Source organism: Eptesicus fuscus, chromosome 25 (genome assembly GCF_027574615.1).
Source record: "Eptesicus fuscus isolate TK198812 chromosome 25, DD_ASM_mEF_20220401, whole genome shotgun sequence".
Lineage (NCBI taxonomy): Eukaryota > Metazoa > Chordata > Mammalia > Chiroptera > Vespertilionidae > Eptesicus > Eptesicus fuscus.
The window spans coordinates 12,594,899-12,612,276 of NC_072497.1; the positions used below are offsets into that span (position 1 = coordinate 12,594,899).

The following is a 17,378-nucleotide window of genomic DNA, read 5'->3' on the forward strand; positions in this document are numbered from 1 at the left end:
ACGGCTCGGACAGTGCTTTATTTATAGGGGTGGGATTTAGGCACATACATGACACACATATGTACGGGGCCACCCGGCCTCTGGGTTTTGGTTGAAATAACCTCTGGATGTGTTCAAGTAACACTGATCAATTCATGTTCCAAAAACATTTAATAAATTCAGAATAAAACGGAGTGACGTATTTATAATCGATCAACGGCCACGCGGATTTCCATGTACAACGGAGAAGTGCAGACGCCGAAGCGGAAGGGCGGCGGCCCCACGAAGGCTTTATTCCTCCCGGGAGCCAGTATTTACACGGTGATGCAGCATCTGGGGGAGACCTCTCGTCTGCAGGACGGATGTCCGTGTCCGCGGCCGCGTGAAGGGCAGGTTCCAAAGCCGCTCCGTCGGCACCCGGCTGAGCCCAGGCCCCGCCGTGGAGTCCTCCCTGCAGGCCCCGCGGCCGCTCAGTGCCCCGTGAGATAGTCCTGCGTCGAGTCGGAAGCAAACGAGTCCACGTCCTCGTTCTCCGAGTCCTCGCTGCTGTCCTCGGCGGCCGGCTCGCCCGTGAGGGCGATGCGGGCGTAGTCGTCCGTGTCGATGGACTTGCAGAAGTGGATGGCGTACTTGAGCTTCTCCTCCAGCACCTGCCGGCAGGAGTAGCGGGGCAGCTTCAGCAGGAAGAAGCAGGTGTAGGACTCGGGCAGGAAGTGGTCGGGAGGGCTGTACTTGTCCAGCACCTGGAACGGGAGGGTCAGAGCTGGGGGACCCTCCCTCACCACGCCCGGTTCCCGAGTGACACGCTCAGTCCCGTGGGGCCGCTGCCTTTAGAACCAGAGCCCCTAGCCTCGCCGGGAAAGAGCAATGGGTTACCGTGACGATGACTTCTCGGGAATCAGGGCTGTGAGGAGGCGGGCGGCCAGCCGGGTGGGGCGGCCCCTCACCCCCCAGCCTGCACCCTGCAGACTACGACACGAGGAAGCCAGTGAGAAGAGGGGACAACCCCAGGACCACCTACGTTTTGCGAGAATGGCGACACGTGGCTGACGGACCCCGGCCTGGACGTACGGCGACCCGGGAGGCCTGGGGGTGGGCAGCACGGCCCGTCACCCAGCGACCGGCAGGTACCAGAGCCGGCTCTCACCCTGGGACCGAGAACTCAGACTCGGCTCTTGTTCTGATGAGCCTGGGTGTTCTCATCCAGCCGGAGGACCAAGCGCTATGCGGTCGCGGCCTGGTGCTGTGTGCGGGGGTGCCCACACTTCCTACAAGGGGCTACCCAGGACCTGCAGCGGTTCTGAACCCCTGCCCCCGAGGAAAGGGAAAACTAGGCCGGGAGGCAGGAGAGCGCCCCGGCCGGCCCTCGCTGCCCGAGCCTCGGGAGCCCACCTGGATGACGAAGTCCCGGCCCCGGAAGTCGGCGATGGTCCTGGGCAGCCGGGTGCGGCCCCACACGAAGCGCAGGAAGAGGGAGCGCTCCGTGTTGGAGAAGGCCTCCATCACCTCCCAGAACCACTGGACCAGGGGTGCCGACGGCTCCACCCCCTTGTAGGTGGCCACTGACTTCAGCAGGTGCAGGGGGATGTCCGGGCTGCCGCACACCTGGGGGCACACGGGCGGGCCCTGTCCATCACTTCTGCTCAGTACCCACCACCCAGGCCTGCGGGGTCGGGGGACACGCGTGGGGCCCGGGGCCGCCCCGGGAGGGAGACAGGAGACTGGCTTCCTGAGCTGAGCACCCCAGACCCGGAGGGCACGTGAACCGAGGCAGCAAGGGCGCGGAGGGGGTCACCACGGAAAGGCCCTGCCAGCGGGGCCGCCGCGGAGCCGCCTACCATCGTCTCCAATTCGTAGCCGGTGAAGAGCGAGAGCAGGGGCACGGGCACGACGCGGGCCATGCCCTCCCGGACGGCAGCCACCTGCTCGTCGAATTCATGGAGCCTGAGAGGAAGGCACCAGGTGACCAGGTGCGCTCCCACCTGAGTTCCGCGGGCGGGCGGGCGGCGAGGATGGCCTGGGGGCGATGCGGCCCCTTCCCCGAGGCTCTCGTCTGTCCCCCCCTCCCCCGCCCGCGGGAAGCGCCCCCAAGCCTGCACGTTGGGGCACCAGGCAGGAAGGGGTGCAGGGGACGGCAGGACGCCTGCCAGGCGCCCTCCCCACAGCTCCCCACAGCCCGCACGCACCTGTAGCTCACGGCCAGCCGGACGTACTCGGCGCGGGTGTCCAGGGAGATGTGCGAGTGCCTGGAGCTCAGCTGCACGTCCTGGCCGCTGGCGCTGGGCACCGTGAAGGGCAGGCCCATGGCCTCGAACTCCTCGGAGGTGGCCTCGTTGTCGCGGATGTACATGAGCCCGGGGATGAAGTCCTTGTCCACCTTCCGGGCACGGGAGTCCGTGTTGAGCCAGGTGGTTCCCCCGCCCCCCAGCCAGGCCCCCGCCCACAGCCCCCAGGGCCGGGAGGGAGCGCACACCGGGGACCCCGCTTCCCAGCCGCCAGGCGCACCTCGCTGAGGTCTGCGATGGTGAGGCTCATCCCCGCCAGCTGCTTCCACACGGGCTCGGCCAGGCTGAGGCTCAGGGGGCTCCCGGTGCGGATGGCGATGCCCAGCAGCACGCCTGCGCGGCCAGCGCAGCGACAGGCATCGAGTCAACGACAGGGCGTCCGGCTCCTCCACCCGGCCCGCTCCCCCCACCAACACCCCGAATCAGGAGGTGCGCCCCAAAGGCCCGCTCCCCCCCGCCCCCCGGGACAGAGCAGCCAGGAGGCTGGAGGGAGGGCGCACCCAGGAAGCGGAACATGTTGGTGTGCACGGGCGCCCGGGCGGCGGGGCTGAGCAGGTAGCAGTCCCGGTTGGCCCCCGACTCGTCCCTCCCGTTGGGCGTCACGATCAGAAGGGGCGTGAGTCCGTTCTGCAGCTCCTCACAGATCTCGGCGATGGACTCGCTGTAGCCGCCTCCACAATCGTCCACAGATTCACCTTCGGGGGAAGGTGAGTGAGCCACTGTCCCCCGCCCCCCCCACTCCCCAGCCCCTGCAGGAGCAGCTCCGCCCCCCCCAGAGCCCGGCACCCCCGGCTGTGGGACATCCGCCCCGGGCCCGCGGCTCGTACCCACGAACTTGACCTTCCAGACGCGGTGAGGCAGGAGCAGGCTGTCGGGGCTGAAGGAGCTCATCCTGGCGCACATCTGCCCGAAGACGGACTTGGTGCCGTCGGGGCCGGCCAGGCCACCTTTGCTGCGGGAACGCTTGACCTGAGGAGGAAGGACGGACGGACGGACGGGGAGCTGGCACCGCAGGAGGCGCGGGCTGACAGCCCGGGCGCTCGCCCGTCGGGCCGACTCCGGCCTGGGCCCCTGTGCGTCTGGGCAGGACCTGAGCAGCTGCTGCCCGTGGTGCCCCCACAAGACCGCGCGAGGCCCACCGAACCCCTGCGCCCGGCGACGTCGAGCCGCAGCCCGCCTCGTGGCAGGGGCTTTCCTGTCCGCACCTGGACTTCCTGAGCCTTCAGACGGCGCGCACACCCGCCCGGACCTAAGCTAGACCTGCCGTGCCCTGGCTTCCATGCTGCCGGCAAGCGAACCCAGCTGCCACGCGATCCCCCCAGGAGCTCCTCCCACAGGCAGGACGCTCTCCCAGGGCGTCGCCAAGCCCGACCAGGAGCCGCCCGGCTGAGGAGGCCTGTGGCCAGCATCCTGCCCATCGGCTCTCTGATGGCAGCTGAGACCGACAGGGCGGAGAGCAGCGTGCCTCCGAGGGGGGAAGAGAGGCTTCCTCCGGCCTCGCTCAATAGCCTGCTTGTTCGGGGCGCGGCCGCCACCCCACACAGCCCTGTGCCTGCTGACGTCCCCCCGGGGCCTCTTCCCCCACGCGGCCACACGTGCTCCGCAGCAAACCACAGATGGACACTTGACCCAGAACGCCCGAGCGCGTCCGGGAGCATGCGGGGTGTGGGGTGTGTGTGCGTGCGTGCGTGTGTGTGTGTGTGTGTGTGCACACGCGTCATGTGTCGGCACAGGGTGCGGAACAAGCAGCCTGTTCTTTGGGGCTCCTGCCGCCGCGGGGGAGGCCCCGTGGCCTCCCTTGGTGTTTGATGACTGGCGGGCGCCACACGGGCAGCCGTGGGACCCGGAGACAGTCCCTCTCCCTCAGTCCTCGGTCCCACGGGCACAGCAGTGACTCGGCCCGTGAAGGGCAGAGCCGCGAGGGCCGCGAGCGTGAGGCTGGGCGACAGAGATGGGGACGGGGCACCTAGAACCCAAGCGGGGAGGAGACATGCCCGCCGGGCTGCAGCCTGCAGAGTCCCAGGAGAGCGCACGGCTTCCGGGCCTCGGCCCGGGCAGCCCACTGCGCCTGCGGGCCGTGGCGGACGGACACACCATTACTTCCCCTCTGCTCGTCTGTATCTGTGCTCTGGGTTCAGGCCTCCTTGCTTCCCTTCACGCAGGCGGCAGCTGCTCTCTAGAGCAAGGGCGTGGCCCAGGGGTGTCCCCCCGGGATATCCCCCCCCCCTCCGCAGGGCCAGCTGGCAGCCACGCCGCCGTATGAGGGAGGCCCCGTCACCTGGATGCGGTTCAGCTCCACCACGGGCCCGTGCTGGCGGTCGCGCACCATCGTTGCCTGCACCACCTTCCGGAAAGCCACCTCCTAGGGAAAACATGGCGAGGGTGAGAACCTGGCACGGGCAGCAGGGCGCTGTCTGTCCGCATGGAGACCCTAAACACCGGCGCAGCGCGGAGCCGGCTGAGTGACTGCGCCCCGACATCGGTCCCCAGCTGCCTGGGGTTAAATCACGCAGACCGGCCCGCCCGCGGAGGCGGGTACCTTGCCCTGGGAGATGAGGATGCCCCGCAGGGTGTCGAAGCCCACGGCGGGCCCCAGCCCCGTCTCGCCCAGGGCGCCCTCCAGGTCGAACATGGGGATGCAGGGGCAGAAGAGCTCGGAGAGGTGGTGCAGCAGCAGCAGCCGGTTCCGCAGGGCGACGACCGGGAGCTCCTGCAGGTGGTTGTACTCCATGGGCACCTGGAACAGAGGCGAGGTCACCGCCCGGCACGGCTCTGCGGGGCGCCTGCGTCCCGGTGTGGTTTGGGAAATCTAACAACAATCTGGCCGCTTGGCTTCAGCAGAGCCGTCGAGGAAAACGCGGGAATAACTAGTCTGCAGCGATGCTTGCTGAGCGTGGTGGCCCGTGCGGTCAGCCGGTTCTACGTCCTTCGTGCATTTTGAACGAAGGTGAGCGAATCACTGACACTCAGGGCTGCACACGTGAGCCTGAATCGCTCCCAGCGGAGGGCCCGGGCCACACACAGGGACCCGCCACCAGGTGCACCTGAGCCCCCCGCAGCACCCACCTGTGCGGGCAGCTTCCCGGCGCTGGCGGGCTTGCTGGTCGACCAGGCCAGCGTGTGTGCCGAGCCGCAGGCCACGCGGTTGACCTTCCTCCCCTGCAGGGCGGCCACCAGCCTCGGCCTCTGGATGGCGTTGGTGGTCCCGTCCCCCAGCTGCCCCTCGTCGTTGTCGCCCCAGGTGTAAACCTCACCTGAAGGCGGACGGAGACCAAGGAGCTACGTGAGGAGAGCACGGCCCTCCTGTGGACCCTGAGACCCAGTGTCTCCTCACACCACGCGCCCCCACGCCTTGTCCCTTAGGCGCTGCCCGCTCTGCAGACATGGGCCCCTGGGGCGGGGGGAGGGCCCTCCCCAAACCCCGTTCCGGGCCAGCGAGGGCCCAGCCGGCACGCAGGCCTCTCTAAGGCCGCTCTTCCCTGTGCAGCGTGAACGGTGACGTGTGGGCCTGAGGCTGGGACGCTCCCAGGACGCAGAGGCCGCCACCTACCCTCCTCGGTGCAGCACACACAGTGCAGGGAGCCCGTGGCGATGGCGATGACCTTCTTCCCCTGCAGCCCCTGCACCTGCCGCGGCCTCCGCACGTGGTCGTCGGAGCCGTGGCCCAGCCGGTGGTAGTCCCCTTTGCCCCTGCGCAGGAGACGGGCTCAGGGCCGCGGCCACCACTGCCCCGCCCCGCCTCCCAGGGCCAGCGCCGGCTCCGGGACACACCCCGGCCCGCAGGGAGGTCACGGACCATCCACAAAGGCTGTGACCGCCGCCTCAGGTGAGCCCCCCGCCCTGGGGGCCAGCCTCGCGTACCAGGTGTAGACGGTGCCGGACTTGGTCAGGGCGACCGAGAACTGGGACCCGCACTCCACCTTCACCACGCCCAGGCCCGTGAGCGAGTCGATCTGCAGGAGAGGTCACTCAGACGGCCGCCAGAGACCGACGTCCGTCCGAGGAGGAAGCGGAGAGCCTCGCCCTCGCCCAGCGTTTATTCCCGCTGAACCCTGCACTGGCCAAGCCCAGGCCGTGGGCAGGAGCAGCAGCGCCTGCAGCCAAAGCTTCCTCCCGAGAACTGGCAGCCCTGGAACGCCTCGCAGGCGGAGGGGAGGGGAGGGGAGGGAAGGGGGCCCTCCTTGCTCTTCCCCCTACACCCACGTGCGGGTGGGCCGCGAAGGGGGTGGAGTGGCTGGGCCGCCCCACCCGCGGGGACCGGGCTCAGGGCCAGAGTACCTTCATGGGCACTTTACAGCCGTCGCTGCCCCCGCGGCCGAGCTTGCCGTAGTCCCCGTCGCCCCAGGACCACACGGTGTCGTCATCCGTGAGGCAGAGGGTCTGGGCGTCGCCACTGCCACAGGCGACGTCGACCACGCGGTGGCCCTGAAGGGCCTCCACCTTTGAGGAAGGGACATGGAGGTGTTCTGACCACACGGCCAGGCCCACCCGAGGGAGGCTGAGTCCACATTTTCATGACCTTGAGGCCACACAGAATGCACCCCACAGCCGCCTGGGGCACCCCGCAACCGCCCGGGGTATGCATCCCAGGAAGCAGCCCCAGGCCCTGGGGGTATGCATCCCAGGAAGCAGCCCCAGGCCCTGGGGGTATGCATCCCAGGAAGCAGCCCCGGGCCCTGGGGGCCAACTCCCTGCGCTCCCTGCCACAGGGAGACCCCGATTTCACGAGTTGCCGAGAACCGTCCTCTCACGTGACCCACAGGACACACCGAGGTGGCTGTTAGTTCCACCAAAAACAGAGCCCGCTTGTCCACACTGAGCCGTGACCGCCGACCCCAGCAGAGTGGCCCGCGCCCCGGATGCCGCCTCACCAGCTTGGGCTTGAGCTGGTCCTCGCTGTCGCTATGGCCCAGGCGGCCGTACCGGCCTTTGCCCCACGTGTAGAGGTCGCCGGCGGAGGTGACGCAGGCGCTGTGGGCTCCGCCGGCAGCGATGTCCACCACCTCGGTGCCTCTCAGAGACTCGACGACACGAGGGCGGTCACAGGGACTGCAAAGAGGCATGGGCACCCGGAGAGGCAGGTTACCCCTCGGCGGTGCTCACGTATTCCGTGTGCACATCAATCTACACCCTGCAAGTCGAGTTCCTTTTTACACTGAACGCTTCAGTTACAGCTGACCTGCAGCCTGCCGTCAGCTCCAGGCGCACAGGCGAGGCCTCCCGCCTCTGGCTAAGTCTCACGCCCGCGGCCCCTCCCCGTCAGTGTCACTGGTGTCTCCCGGGCCGCACCGAGTGCCTGACTGTGCTGTGGCGCCATCTGCACGGCCGACTCCCTCCCTCTCCTCGTCCCCATCCTCCTCCCACCGACAGCCTCATGGTGCTCTCTGTCCCAGAGGCCCTGACACCACCTCATTTTTTTGGATTGTTTTCTTTTTGCTGCTCTGACCCGGTGCTCCTGCTTATCTTCCCCCGACTGTGACAATAACAAGACACCCCAGCCAGGCGGCACGGCTCAGTGGTTGAGCGTCGGCCTAGGAACCAGGAGGTCACGGTTCCATTCCAGGTCAGGGCACAGGCCCGGGCTGCGGGCTCCATCCCCAGTGCGGGGTGTGCAGGAGGCAGCCGATCCGTGATGCTCTCTCATCACTGATGCTTCCATCTCTGATGGAGACCGGGTGTAAGCTGACACGGTCCTTGCACCTGAAGGGGCTAGCAAGGCTGGCCCCCTGCCCACACAGTTTCCCAGGCTTGTTTGGATGGCGTTATCAGTAGAATGAGAGCAACCTTTTTTGGCTTGCCAAGAAGTCTGTAAATATTTACTGAGATTTACTGTACCGAGAATTTGTCCTTCTAACTCTATCTCTCCCTTAGAGATTAAGAGGAACAAATGATACATTCCTCTTGATAGACCTCCTATTCAGTGTGTTGTGTATAAAAGGCATTACACAGTTAATAGAGGATGCTACAGTCTCTCGACTGACTCATAGACCTCCCGATCCCGCTGTCCTGTCTTTCTTTACTCAAATCCCACCTCCCTACCTCAGCCCGGTTCAACCTGTCAGGCTGGCCCTGGCACATCTCGCTCTCCTTCTTCCCTTCCTCTCAGAAATCAATAAAAACAAACTGAGAATTGCTCCCCCAGTGGAGGTGCCAGGCAGACAAGACCACACACACTGTTCATGAACTTGTCCCCGGGAGCCCCCCCGAAGCAGACGGTGGTGGGCGCTGTGCCGAGGGAGGGCTGACACAGACACGGCACGGAGCCCCGAGAAGGAGAGCGCCACACGCGCCGCACAGGTACCTCCGGTTGCCGTGGCCCAGCTTCCCGTCCTCGGCCTCGCCCCAGGAGTACACCTCTCCTTCGGAGGACAGGGCGAGGCAGTGCTTGCCCCCCGAGTTCACGGCCACCTTCCGGATGAACACGTGCTGGATGGACTCGAGCAGCGTTGGGGTGGACACCGACTCCGTGCCCCCGACGCCGAGCCGGCCGCCGGCGCCGTACCCGGTGGCGTACAGCTAGGACAGGGAGCAACAGAAACGGCGGCTTTACCCAAAGAGCCTGCGTCGGAGTAGCCGAAGCCCCGCCAGTGCCCTAGACGTTCCCACCCCAGAGACCAAGCGGAGCTACACGCCGCGGGGGTGCAGGGCTATCTGTGCTCGCAGAGCTCCCGCACCAGCGAGGCAGCTGCAACTGTTTGAAACACCAAGTTCACAAAATGCGTTTGCAAGTGAGGTCTCTCTCCTGGGAACATCTCTGCTTTTGTCCAGACGCCAACTATCACTGATGCCAAGGAGGACAAGGACGGCTTGGTCACTGACCGCCGCAGGTCACCGACAACAGCGCCCACAGAAACACCCACAGGAACGTGCTGTCTCGGGACACAAACATCTTTCATCGTTAACTTTTTAAAAACCAGACTGCCACTTCCAACTGCCTGGCAAACGTCTCTCCTATAAAGACGTAAGGGCTGCAGTGAAGCTGTGTAGAAAAGGAACCCAAAGACAGGACGGATGTGAACCAAGGTGGCAGGTGGACCGAGCCAGGCCCGCCTGGACCCAGGAGGACGCCCGGCAGGCCCTGCTCTGCCCCACTCTGCCCCCCCCAGCCCAGCGGGCCCTTCTCCCACGGGTGGGACCCGGCGAGGAGGCGCAGGGTCCAGTCACAGACGAAGAAGAAGACCTGCAATCTCTGAGCTACACGAGAGAGAGGAGTGGAAGGAAGGCCAGACACAGGGCCAGTGTGTAACCCCGGCGAGTCCCACACACCAGCAGCACATGCTTACAGGGCAGCAAAGGAAGCCTGAGACACCTACTGACTCACTGACAGGAAACCACGGTAACGCTTGTTCAAAGTAAGAGCCTGCAAGTTTAGACCCAGGTGGTCCCGCAGGGATGCTCGGGGGACCTGCCTCCAGCACCCCAGGGCGACGGCCTGGACGCGAGGCCACAGGAGCCCACGTCCAGGACCACCCCCACCCCGCGGCTCCGCGTCCCGTGGTGTCCATGCCGACCACGGGAAACGCACCCTTACCTTCCCGTCGGCTGTGACCGCGAACAGGGTCTGCTCTCCGCCAATTAGCTGAACGGGCCTGAGGGTGGCCAGGGCTTCGCAGGGGGTGGGCACCTTCACCTTCGCCCCCTCGATGCCCCCGAGCTGGCCCCGGTGGTTATGTCCCCATCCGTAGATCGTGCCGCTGCCGCCCGCAGACAGAGTCCAGTCGTCCGGGCGCCTAGAGCCGAGAGAAGCGAACAATGGACGTGGGCGCTCCCCGCGTGAAGCGTGTCCCCGCGTGAAGCGTGTTCCCGCGTGAAGCGTGTCCCGCGCACGCCGCTCCCGCCGCAGCGACCTGCTCATCCACTGCACCAGCTGCTCGTCGTGCTCCCTCCGGAAGACGTCGTGGCTCTCGTGCAGGACGTCCATGGCCTCGCCGTCCGCCATGAGCTCGCGGATCTTCTTCGCCACCTAGACGGCACACAGTGAGGCCACCACACGCCCGTCTCTCAGGACAACGGGACCCCGGGGCGCGCAGGCAGGAGTCCCGGGGGAGGGCAGCGCCAGCACTGGGTCTCAGTGAACAGGAACCAGCAGTCCCTCGTTCCCCGAGAGGAGGGGCCTCTCCTCAGGGGCACCGCGCTCGGGAAGTGCGCTGCGTCTGCAGCACCAGCAGCTTCGCACTCCGGTGGAAGACCGCGTTTTGCTCCCCAAAGGCGACTCAAACACCTGCGCGTACCTCGTCGAGAAACAGCCGGGGCAGCGGCGTCCGCCTGTCCAGGGCCACGGCCACGCGGGAGGCCATGCAGTACCTGCGGAACCAGGCCCACTTGTGCGTCTCGGCGCAGCAGGGGAGCGTGTCTAGCTCCAAGTCACAAGCGAGAGCCACCAGCACCTGCAAAGGGTCACACGGGGTCACGCCGACACTACGCGCCCAGGCCGCCCTCCGTGGAACCTCCCGGGGGAGCCTCTCCGGCCTGCTGCTGTTCTGCCCGCTTCCGGCGACACCCCGACACGCGCCCCCGCGCTCCCCCCGAGCCACGTTACCTTAAAGAACGGGCTGTGCAGCAGCTGCTTGCCGCCCCGCACGACGGGGTCCTCGTACTCGAACTGCCTCTCCAGGGTCTCCGGGAGGCCTTTCACCAGCGCAGCCAGAGCGCTGCCCGAGAAACTCTGAGGGAACAGCACACTGTAGCCGCGCCCCCACCCACGCGCTTGGCCTCCATGAGCCGAGCGTTCTATTCTATCGGTGCCCTTCTCCCTAAAAAGCGAATGTGGTATTCCCAAGTAGGGGAAGACCTAAAGGACGTGACAAACCCTGGGACGAAGGGGGAGCTACACGACCCCCTCGGCGCTGGGTCAGTGAGGCAGCTCCCACGGCCCGTCCCTTCCGGCCACCCGCTCCCAGTGTGGTCAGGACCCACAGTCTCTGAACAGTAGCCACCTCATCCAGCGAAACAAAGACCCGTTGTCAAGCCCCACAAACGCAATCCCATGGCCACAGCCACCGAGACGCCTGCCTTCAGAATCAAAGGCCGTCCGCACGCGTGTGTGGAGCAGCACGAGGGCGTCGGCCGCGACAAAGGCTGCCTTATCCTCCTGCCGGCTTCCGGCAGGTCTCCCAGTGGGAAATCGAAACGCCTAACGAATGCAGCTTACGACGGGGTCACAGGCCTAGCACCGGGCGTGGGCTTCCTACCAGGGCGCGCGCCTCCCCGTCGCTGTCCCCCAGCAGCCGGCGGATGTTGACCGACTGTCCAAACTCCGTCGTCAGCAGCTTCCTCAGCCTCTGCAGGGCCCACATTCGGTGACTGGCAGCTGGAGAGAGCAGACAGAAGACATCAGGGGCTCGGCACGGTTCCCCTCGCCCTCGACAGACACGGCGATGAAGACGCCGCCTACCTAAGGCACTGAGCTGTGCGCACGCGGCCAGCGACGCGGCCAGGCGCGGGACGATGCTCCTGTTGGAGGCGAGGTTGAGCCGGAAGTCGAGCAGGCACGTCACCAGGTCCATGGACGGGCAGGAGAGGACACAGCGGTCGGAGAGGAGGTCTTTAGGGCCTGAGGGTGAGCACCATGGACATCCCGTAAGGAGACCCGCGTGACCCGCCCGACAGGCTCCCCACGCGGCAGCAGGCAGACCACAGCACGGAGTGTAACGGTGCACCCTCACGGCCAGGAGTCCAGCCTGGGCCCCGCAGCCCCGCACCTGGGCCCCTCGGCCCCCCACCTGGGCCCCTCGGCCCCCCACCTGGGCCCCTCGGCCCCCCACCTGGGCCCCTCGGCCCCCCACCTGGGCACCGCAGCCCCCCACCTGGGCCCCTCGGCCCCCCACCTGGGCCCCTCGGCCCCCCACCTGGGCACCGCAGCCCCTCACCTGGGCCCCTCGGCCCCCCACCTGGGCCCCTCGGCCCCCCACCTGGGCCCCTCGGCCCCCCACCTGGGCCCCGCGGCCCCCCACCTGGGCACCGCAGCCCCGCACCTGGGCCCCTCGGCCCCCCACCTGGGCACCGCAGCCCCTCACCTGGGCCCCTCGGCCCCCCACCTGGGCCCCTCGGCCCCCCACCTGGGCCCCTCGGCCCCCCACCTGGGCCCCTCGGCCCCCCACCTGGGCACCGCAGCCCCTCACCTGCGGCCGGCATGATAGGGTAGACCGTGAAGCGCCAGCCCCACCCATTCACGGACCCGTCGCTGATGAACTTCCACTTGAGCTCATCCCCAGGGATGCGCAGCTCGCTGGACCAGTCGGACCACTCCCGGCCTGCGGGAAGCACACGAGGTAGGCTCTCTGCCCCCAGCACGAACCTCTTCAGAGACAGTCACTCATGCAGGGTCTGCAGCACGAGGGGCTCCAGCCCAGGCTCTCCGAACTGATGTTCCCATGCCTCCAGGGGAGCCCGCCCTTCCACACACACTGCGCCAAGTCCTGGGGAAACCGAGGCAGCAGCCCGGCCCTGACGGAAACGCGCACACAACTGCCACGCAGTGTGAGGCCGGCAGGGGCCACAGCCACCCTCGGGACACGGGCCAGCTCAGCACCGAAGGGCTGCCCTCGGGGAGTGGAGCAGCCCGAGGGAGCCCAGGGCCAGGCCGCCATGAGTCACAGCCGGGTCCCTGCCGGGCGGGCTCGGCGGCGGGAGGGAGGGCCCGTGGGACTCTGGGAGCAGGGACCAGCCCCACGGCCACCCGGCTGAAAGCTACTGCGTCTGTGAGGCCCCCAGGGGAAGCCCGAGCTCCTCCGGGACTGCACGCTGCGCCCGAGCGTTCGCAGGTTCACCAGGAGCGGCCGGTGGGGAGGCCCCGCTGGGCTGTGGGCGGGGGGCGGGGGCGGGCAGGGGGGAGGGAAGGTCAGGGAAGGGCTGCCGGTCCCGCCCCAGATGGAGGATGCCGTCTGGGAAGACGCGCACAGACACTTCCCCTCCCCGGGCCTGGCAGCCCCGGGCCTGGCGTGCTATGTCGTTCCCCCCTGACCTGAGCGCACGGAGACGATCCGGTTGACGCCGTCCATGACGGTGAGCGGGTCGTGGCGCCTCTCCGTGGAGCACTGCCGGTCAAACTCCACCCGGAGGCCTTCCGCACCTGGCAGGTGAGCAGGGTGGTGAGACCCAGCGGGACCCACACACCTGCGCTGTGACCATGGCGCCCACCCACAGACGCTACGCAGGACGCCTGTGCTGCACGGCTCCCCGTCACGTTCTCTCCGAAAAGGAGAAGGTTTGTAGGAAAGCGAGACGTGAGTCTCACGCAGTTTTAAAGTTCTGTTCTAGAGCCCTGGCCGGCGGCTTGGCTGGCTGGAGCGTCATCCCCTCCACCAAACGGTGGCGGGTTCGATTCTGGTCAGGGCACAGGCCTAGGCTGCGGGTTCGAGTCCCGGTAGGGGCGCACACGGGAGGCAACCGATCCACATTTCTCTCCCCCTCCCTCTCTCTCAAGTCAACTTTAAAATATCCTTGGGTGAGGATTAAAACGAATTCTGTCCTCTCGGCGGCGATGGCTCCTCCCAGGACGTAGCCAGAGGTGCGGCCAGCGGCCACGCCCCACACACCTGGGATCTTCACGGTGCCGCTGGAGGAGGTGTCGTCCGTGTAGGGGTGGCTGCTCTCCACCACCACGGGCTGCGAGGACAGGCGGCCGCTCTGCGAGTCAGAGGCCACGTCCTCCAGCTCGGTGACGCAGAGCTCCAGCAGCATGTCCGCCACCTGCAGGGAGAGGGGCTAGGTCAGGGGGCCGCCCGGCAGGTCCCGCTGCAGGACGTGGGGGTCTGAGGACTCTGGTTCGGGACAGGGCTCGGTCTCCTCGCCTACGAAATCAAGACGCACAGGCTCGCAGAGGAGAGGCTGCGAAGCGTGGAGGTGACCAGGGGCGAGGAGCCGACACGGACACCCGCAGGTGCCGGGGAACACGGAGCCTGTGACGGCAGCCGCACCTGCTCCCCAGGACGAGCTCTGCCCCAGGGGAGCCTCGGAACAGGCGCCGGGGAGGAGCCGCTGTGTGGCTGATCAAACTTAAACCCAACTTAAAGAAACGACACTTGGGGTTCCCGGGCGCACGGGCCCCGTGTCCAGGCGCCGTGGCCGGGGAGCGGACGCTTCCACGGCAGGAAGTCCTGGTGGACCCAGGCTGCCAAACACCAAGACGGGCGCCACGGCTACAACCGTCATGACACCGTGGCTAGAGCATGAGGGTTAGACTCGGGCAGGAAAGCCGAAACGCACACAGGAGTCACGAATGGGAAAAGCCGTTTCCAGATTTCTGGGAAAAGAGGAATCACTCAGTAACTGATAGTGCGGCCACGTTTGTCACGCGGGGAAAATAAAGTTGGATCCCACGTATCCCTTCTATCAAGGTAAGTCCCGGATGGCTCACAAAGACAAATGTCATCTATAAAAATAAAGCATAATATGCTAATTAGGCCGGACGACCTTCCGGACGGAGCCGGGGGTGCGAGGGAAGCCAGGTCCCAGGCACCAGAAGGAAGCTGGTGCCGGCAGCCGGGGGAAGGCAGGCCTACTCCTGCATGAATTCCGTGCATCAGGCCTCTAGTCATTGAAATAAGAAAAGTTATTAGAAGAAGTGGGTTGCTTTAAACAGTGCCATGGTTTTCAGCATAAAACAAAATCCAGGAGCCGTACAAGCACTGGCAGGCCTGACACTGTGGATGAGGAACTGCTACATGGCGGACACAGACACGCCAAGGCCCCCGGGGACACGGCAGCCCACGTGACCGCGCAGGGCCTGGCTTACACGGAGCCCCTTCTACCCTGCCGTCTCCTGCATGGAGTCAGTCATGGACAAGACGTGATGCCACAGCAGCGCCACGGAGAGAAGGCCCCTCCCGCCGTGCTCACCTGGGGGTAGGCGGTGCCCATGCCCGACAGCACGGCCGAGAGCACCTCCCGGCCCCGGTCTCCCGCCCGGCCGCACACGGACAGCTTGAGCAGGTCCACCAGCACCCGGGTGTCGTCGGCGACCAGCAGGCTGGTGAACTCGTCCAAGGCCTGAGGCTCCGGGCCTGAGGCCTTATTCTGGCTCTCCACATCCTGCAAGGCCCCACAGGAAAGGAGGAGCGACATGTGAGAACGCCACCAGCTCACCCGCAAACTCCCGGAGGTAAAGGAGGGCCTTCAGGAGGCGGCGGGACCTGGAGGCCCGGGGAGAGGCAACAGCCTCGGGGCCCCACCACCAGGACCCGTGCTTGAAAGCCACGTCTCGGGCCTCACAGCTGGAACGGGCCCGACCTGGGGGTGGGTGGGAATCGCTGCCTGCATCTCCCTGCGTGTGGGCTCCCGTGACGGCCTAACAGTAACACCTACTTTGCCGTAACTTAGGACTCACACCAAATCGGAGCTGAAAGCCCGCGTGCAACCATTAGCACAGCCCCAACGCGGGCACTCAGCACCGGCAGGGGGGACGGAGCATGGAGCAAGGTGTCTGCAGGGTCGCCGGGTACTCCTCTCCCATGACACCTGCTGACACAGCTACTGCCCGCAGTGGGGAACCCTGGCAGACACTCCTGAGCAAGTGGTAAGGATTCCCGTCCCAGGTAAGGCTGCCAATCAATACCACCCCGCCCCCCAGGAGCGCAGAGCCAGTGACCCTCTGTGAGGACTGACGAGACAGCACACCCTGGGCCCAGACCTGCAAGGACCTGCTGGGACAGGAGCCAGATCTGCGTGGGAGGGATGAGAAGCCCTGGCACGCGGAGTGCACACTGCGGCCGGGAGGGGAGGGGCTGTGCCCAGCTCGCCACCAGCGGTGCAGGGAGCCGCCCATGTGCTGCCTCTGCAACCCCGTGTGCGGTGAACATGCTTTCAAACGAGACGGCAGGAAGCCCCCTGACCTCTCTGGCTTTGGTCATGGTTTCTGCGATGATGCTGGCAGCTCCCGGGTCATCTGTCACCGGGATGAACGGCCGAGAAGAGGCGGAGGAGGCAGACGGGGTCACAGCGGCAGGGGTCACAGCATCCTCAGAAGAGATCATCTGGTTTCAAAAGCGAGGAGGAAGAACTCAGCAATGTGCACACTTCCCAGACACCCTGAAGCCTCACCCGAAAGCCCTCTGGCCACCTGAGCGCCTGAAGCTGCAGCCACATGTCACCGTGGGGACAAGACCCCCCGCTCCCCCCGCGGGGGCTGGACAGCCGCACCCGGCTCACCCCTGCTCCCAGGGCACCTAGCGACACCAGGACAGGTCGCAGGAAGTGACTAAAGTGAGCTCACATCTCTTCAAGCTGGAGTTAGCCCCCAAATAAGCTATAAAATGTTTTGGTTTTTAAGAGGCATAAGGTTTCGTAATTGCAGACAGATGACTATGGACTTGCATTTAGCATCTTTTTAAAAGAATAAATCAAGTTCCATTTAATGCTTTTAAAAAGCCTCCTTTAAAAAAAATCATTTTCTAATTCGAGCCCGAAGTCACAGCAACAGGCAGAAAGGACACAGGAATGAAGTGGGACAGTGACCTGGACCCTCCTGCCCTCCCCTGACTGATGTCACTTCACTCACTTCCCCTCGCTTCTCCTGCCAGGGACTGGGGCTCGGTCTGTCCTCGGGGTCAGCAGCCAGCAAGCACGCCTCTCCGCTCACGGGACTGGCCGTGGCGGACGCCTCCGAAGGGGGTGCCGAGGAGGAGAAGGAGGGGCACTCCGGAGCGATCATGCCGGCCGGCATCAGGGCCCCCACCACGGCGTCTCTGTCAGGAGGGAGGGGGCCTGGTGAGCCGCCTTCCCCGCGAAGGACAGCGGCAGGAGGCGGGCGGGCACCGGGAAGGTCGTCCTCGTTTCCACAGGACACACGGTAACAAGTTTTGGAAAAACACGGAACGTTATCACAACGTACTCACTGCCTGGAAGCTAAAACAGTTACTCCTGATCCTACGTACCCGAACGCCCACAGTAACGAGAAAACTGCCCAGCACCAACACCACAGCAGAGCAAGCCCTGGGTCCCCGGGAAACCCGCCGGCCCTGCCAGAGCCCACGGCATTCTGGTGGAAGCTGCAGCCAGGGCGGCTCCAGGAGCAGCAGGACCCACGTCCTCTCAGGTCTGCATGGCCTCCGTCTGCACCTGCCGCTCCTGAGGTGCCCCTCCACGCCCCGGCCCCTCGCCATGACCACCGAGAGG

At 66.0% G+C, this 17,378-nt stretch overlaps 1 protein-coding gene across 1 annotated transcript in view; it reads right to left on the minus strand.

Moving 5' to 3' along the window:
• The window catches only part of HERC2 (HECT and RLD domain containing E3 ubiquitin protein ligase 2), a 73,960-nt gene continuing 56,582 nt past the window's right edge, over positions 1 to 17,378 (minus strand). The window contains exons 67-93 of the mRNA XM_054713299.1: positions 16,762 to 16,948; positions 16,097 to 16,237; positions 15,105 to 15,296; positions 13,802 to 13,955; positions 13,228 to 13,335; positions 12,386 to 12,517; positions 11,659 to 11,817; positions 11,456 to 11,574; positions 10,804 to 10,929; positions 10,496 to 10,651; positions 10,112 to 10,227; positions 9,796 to 9,994; positions 8,566 to 8,780; positions 7,136 to 7,313; positions 6,543 to 6,704; positions 6,126 to 6,217; positions 5,815 to 5,954; positions 5,331 to 5,518; positions 4,804 to 5,001; positions 4,543 to 4,626; positions 3,092 to 3,233; positions 2,765 to 2,959; positions 2,485 to 2,597; positions 2,166 to 2,356; positions 1,818 to 1,923; positions 1,372 to 1,584; positions 1 to 722 (exon numbers count right to left, since the gene is read on the minus strand). Coding sequence (XP_054569274.1) covers positions 450 to 722; positions 1,372 to 1,584; positions 1,818 to 1,923; positions 2,166 to 2,356; positions 2,485 to 2,597; positions 2,765 to 2,959; positions 3,092 to 3,233; positions 4,543 to 4,626; positions 4,804 to 5,001; positions 5,331 to 5,518; positions 5,815 to 5,954; positions 6,126 to 6,217; positions 6,543 to 6,704; positions 7,136 to 7,313; positions 8,566 to 8,780; positions 9,796 to 9,994; positions 10,112 to 10,227; positions 10,496 to 10,651; positions 10,804 to 10,929; positions 11,456 to 11,574; positions 11,659 to 11,817; positions 12,386 to 12,517; positions 13,228 to 13,335; positions 13,802 to 13,955; positions 15,105 to 15,296; positions 16,097 to 16,237; positions 16,762 to 16,948 — 4,279 coding nt within the window. The 3' untranslated portion in view covers positions 1 to 449. The remainder of the gene's footprint in view (positions 723 to 1,371; positions 1,585 to 1,817; positions 1,924 to 2,165; positions 2,357 to 2,484; positions 2,598 to 2,764; positions 2,960 to 3,091; positions 3,234 to 4,542; positions 4,627 to 4,803; positions 5,002 to 5,330; positions 5,519 to 5,814; positions 5,955 to 6,125; positions 6,218 to 6,542; positions 6,705 to 7,135; positions 7,314 to 8,565; positions 8,781 to 9,795; positions 9,995 to 10,111; positions 10,228 to 10,495; positions 10,652 to 10,803; positions 10,930 to 11,455; positions 11,575 to 11,658; positions 11,818 to 12,385; positions 12,518 to 13,227; positions 13,336 to 13,801; positions 13,956 to 15,104; positions 15,297 to 16,096; positions 16,238 to 16,761; positions 16,949 to 17,378) is intronic.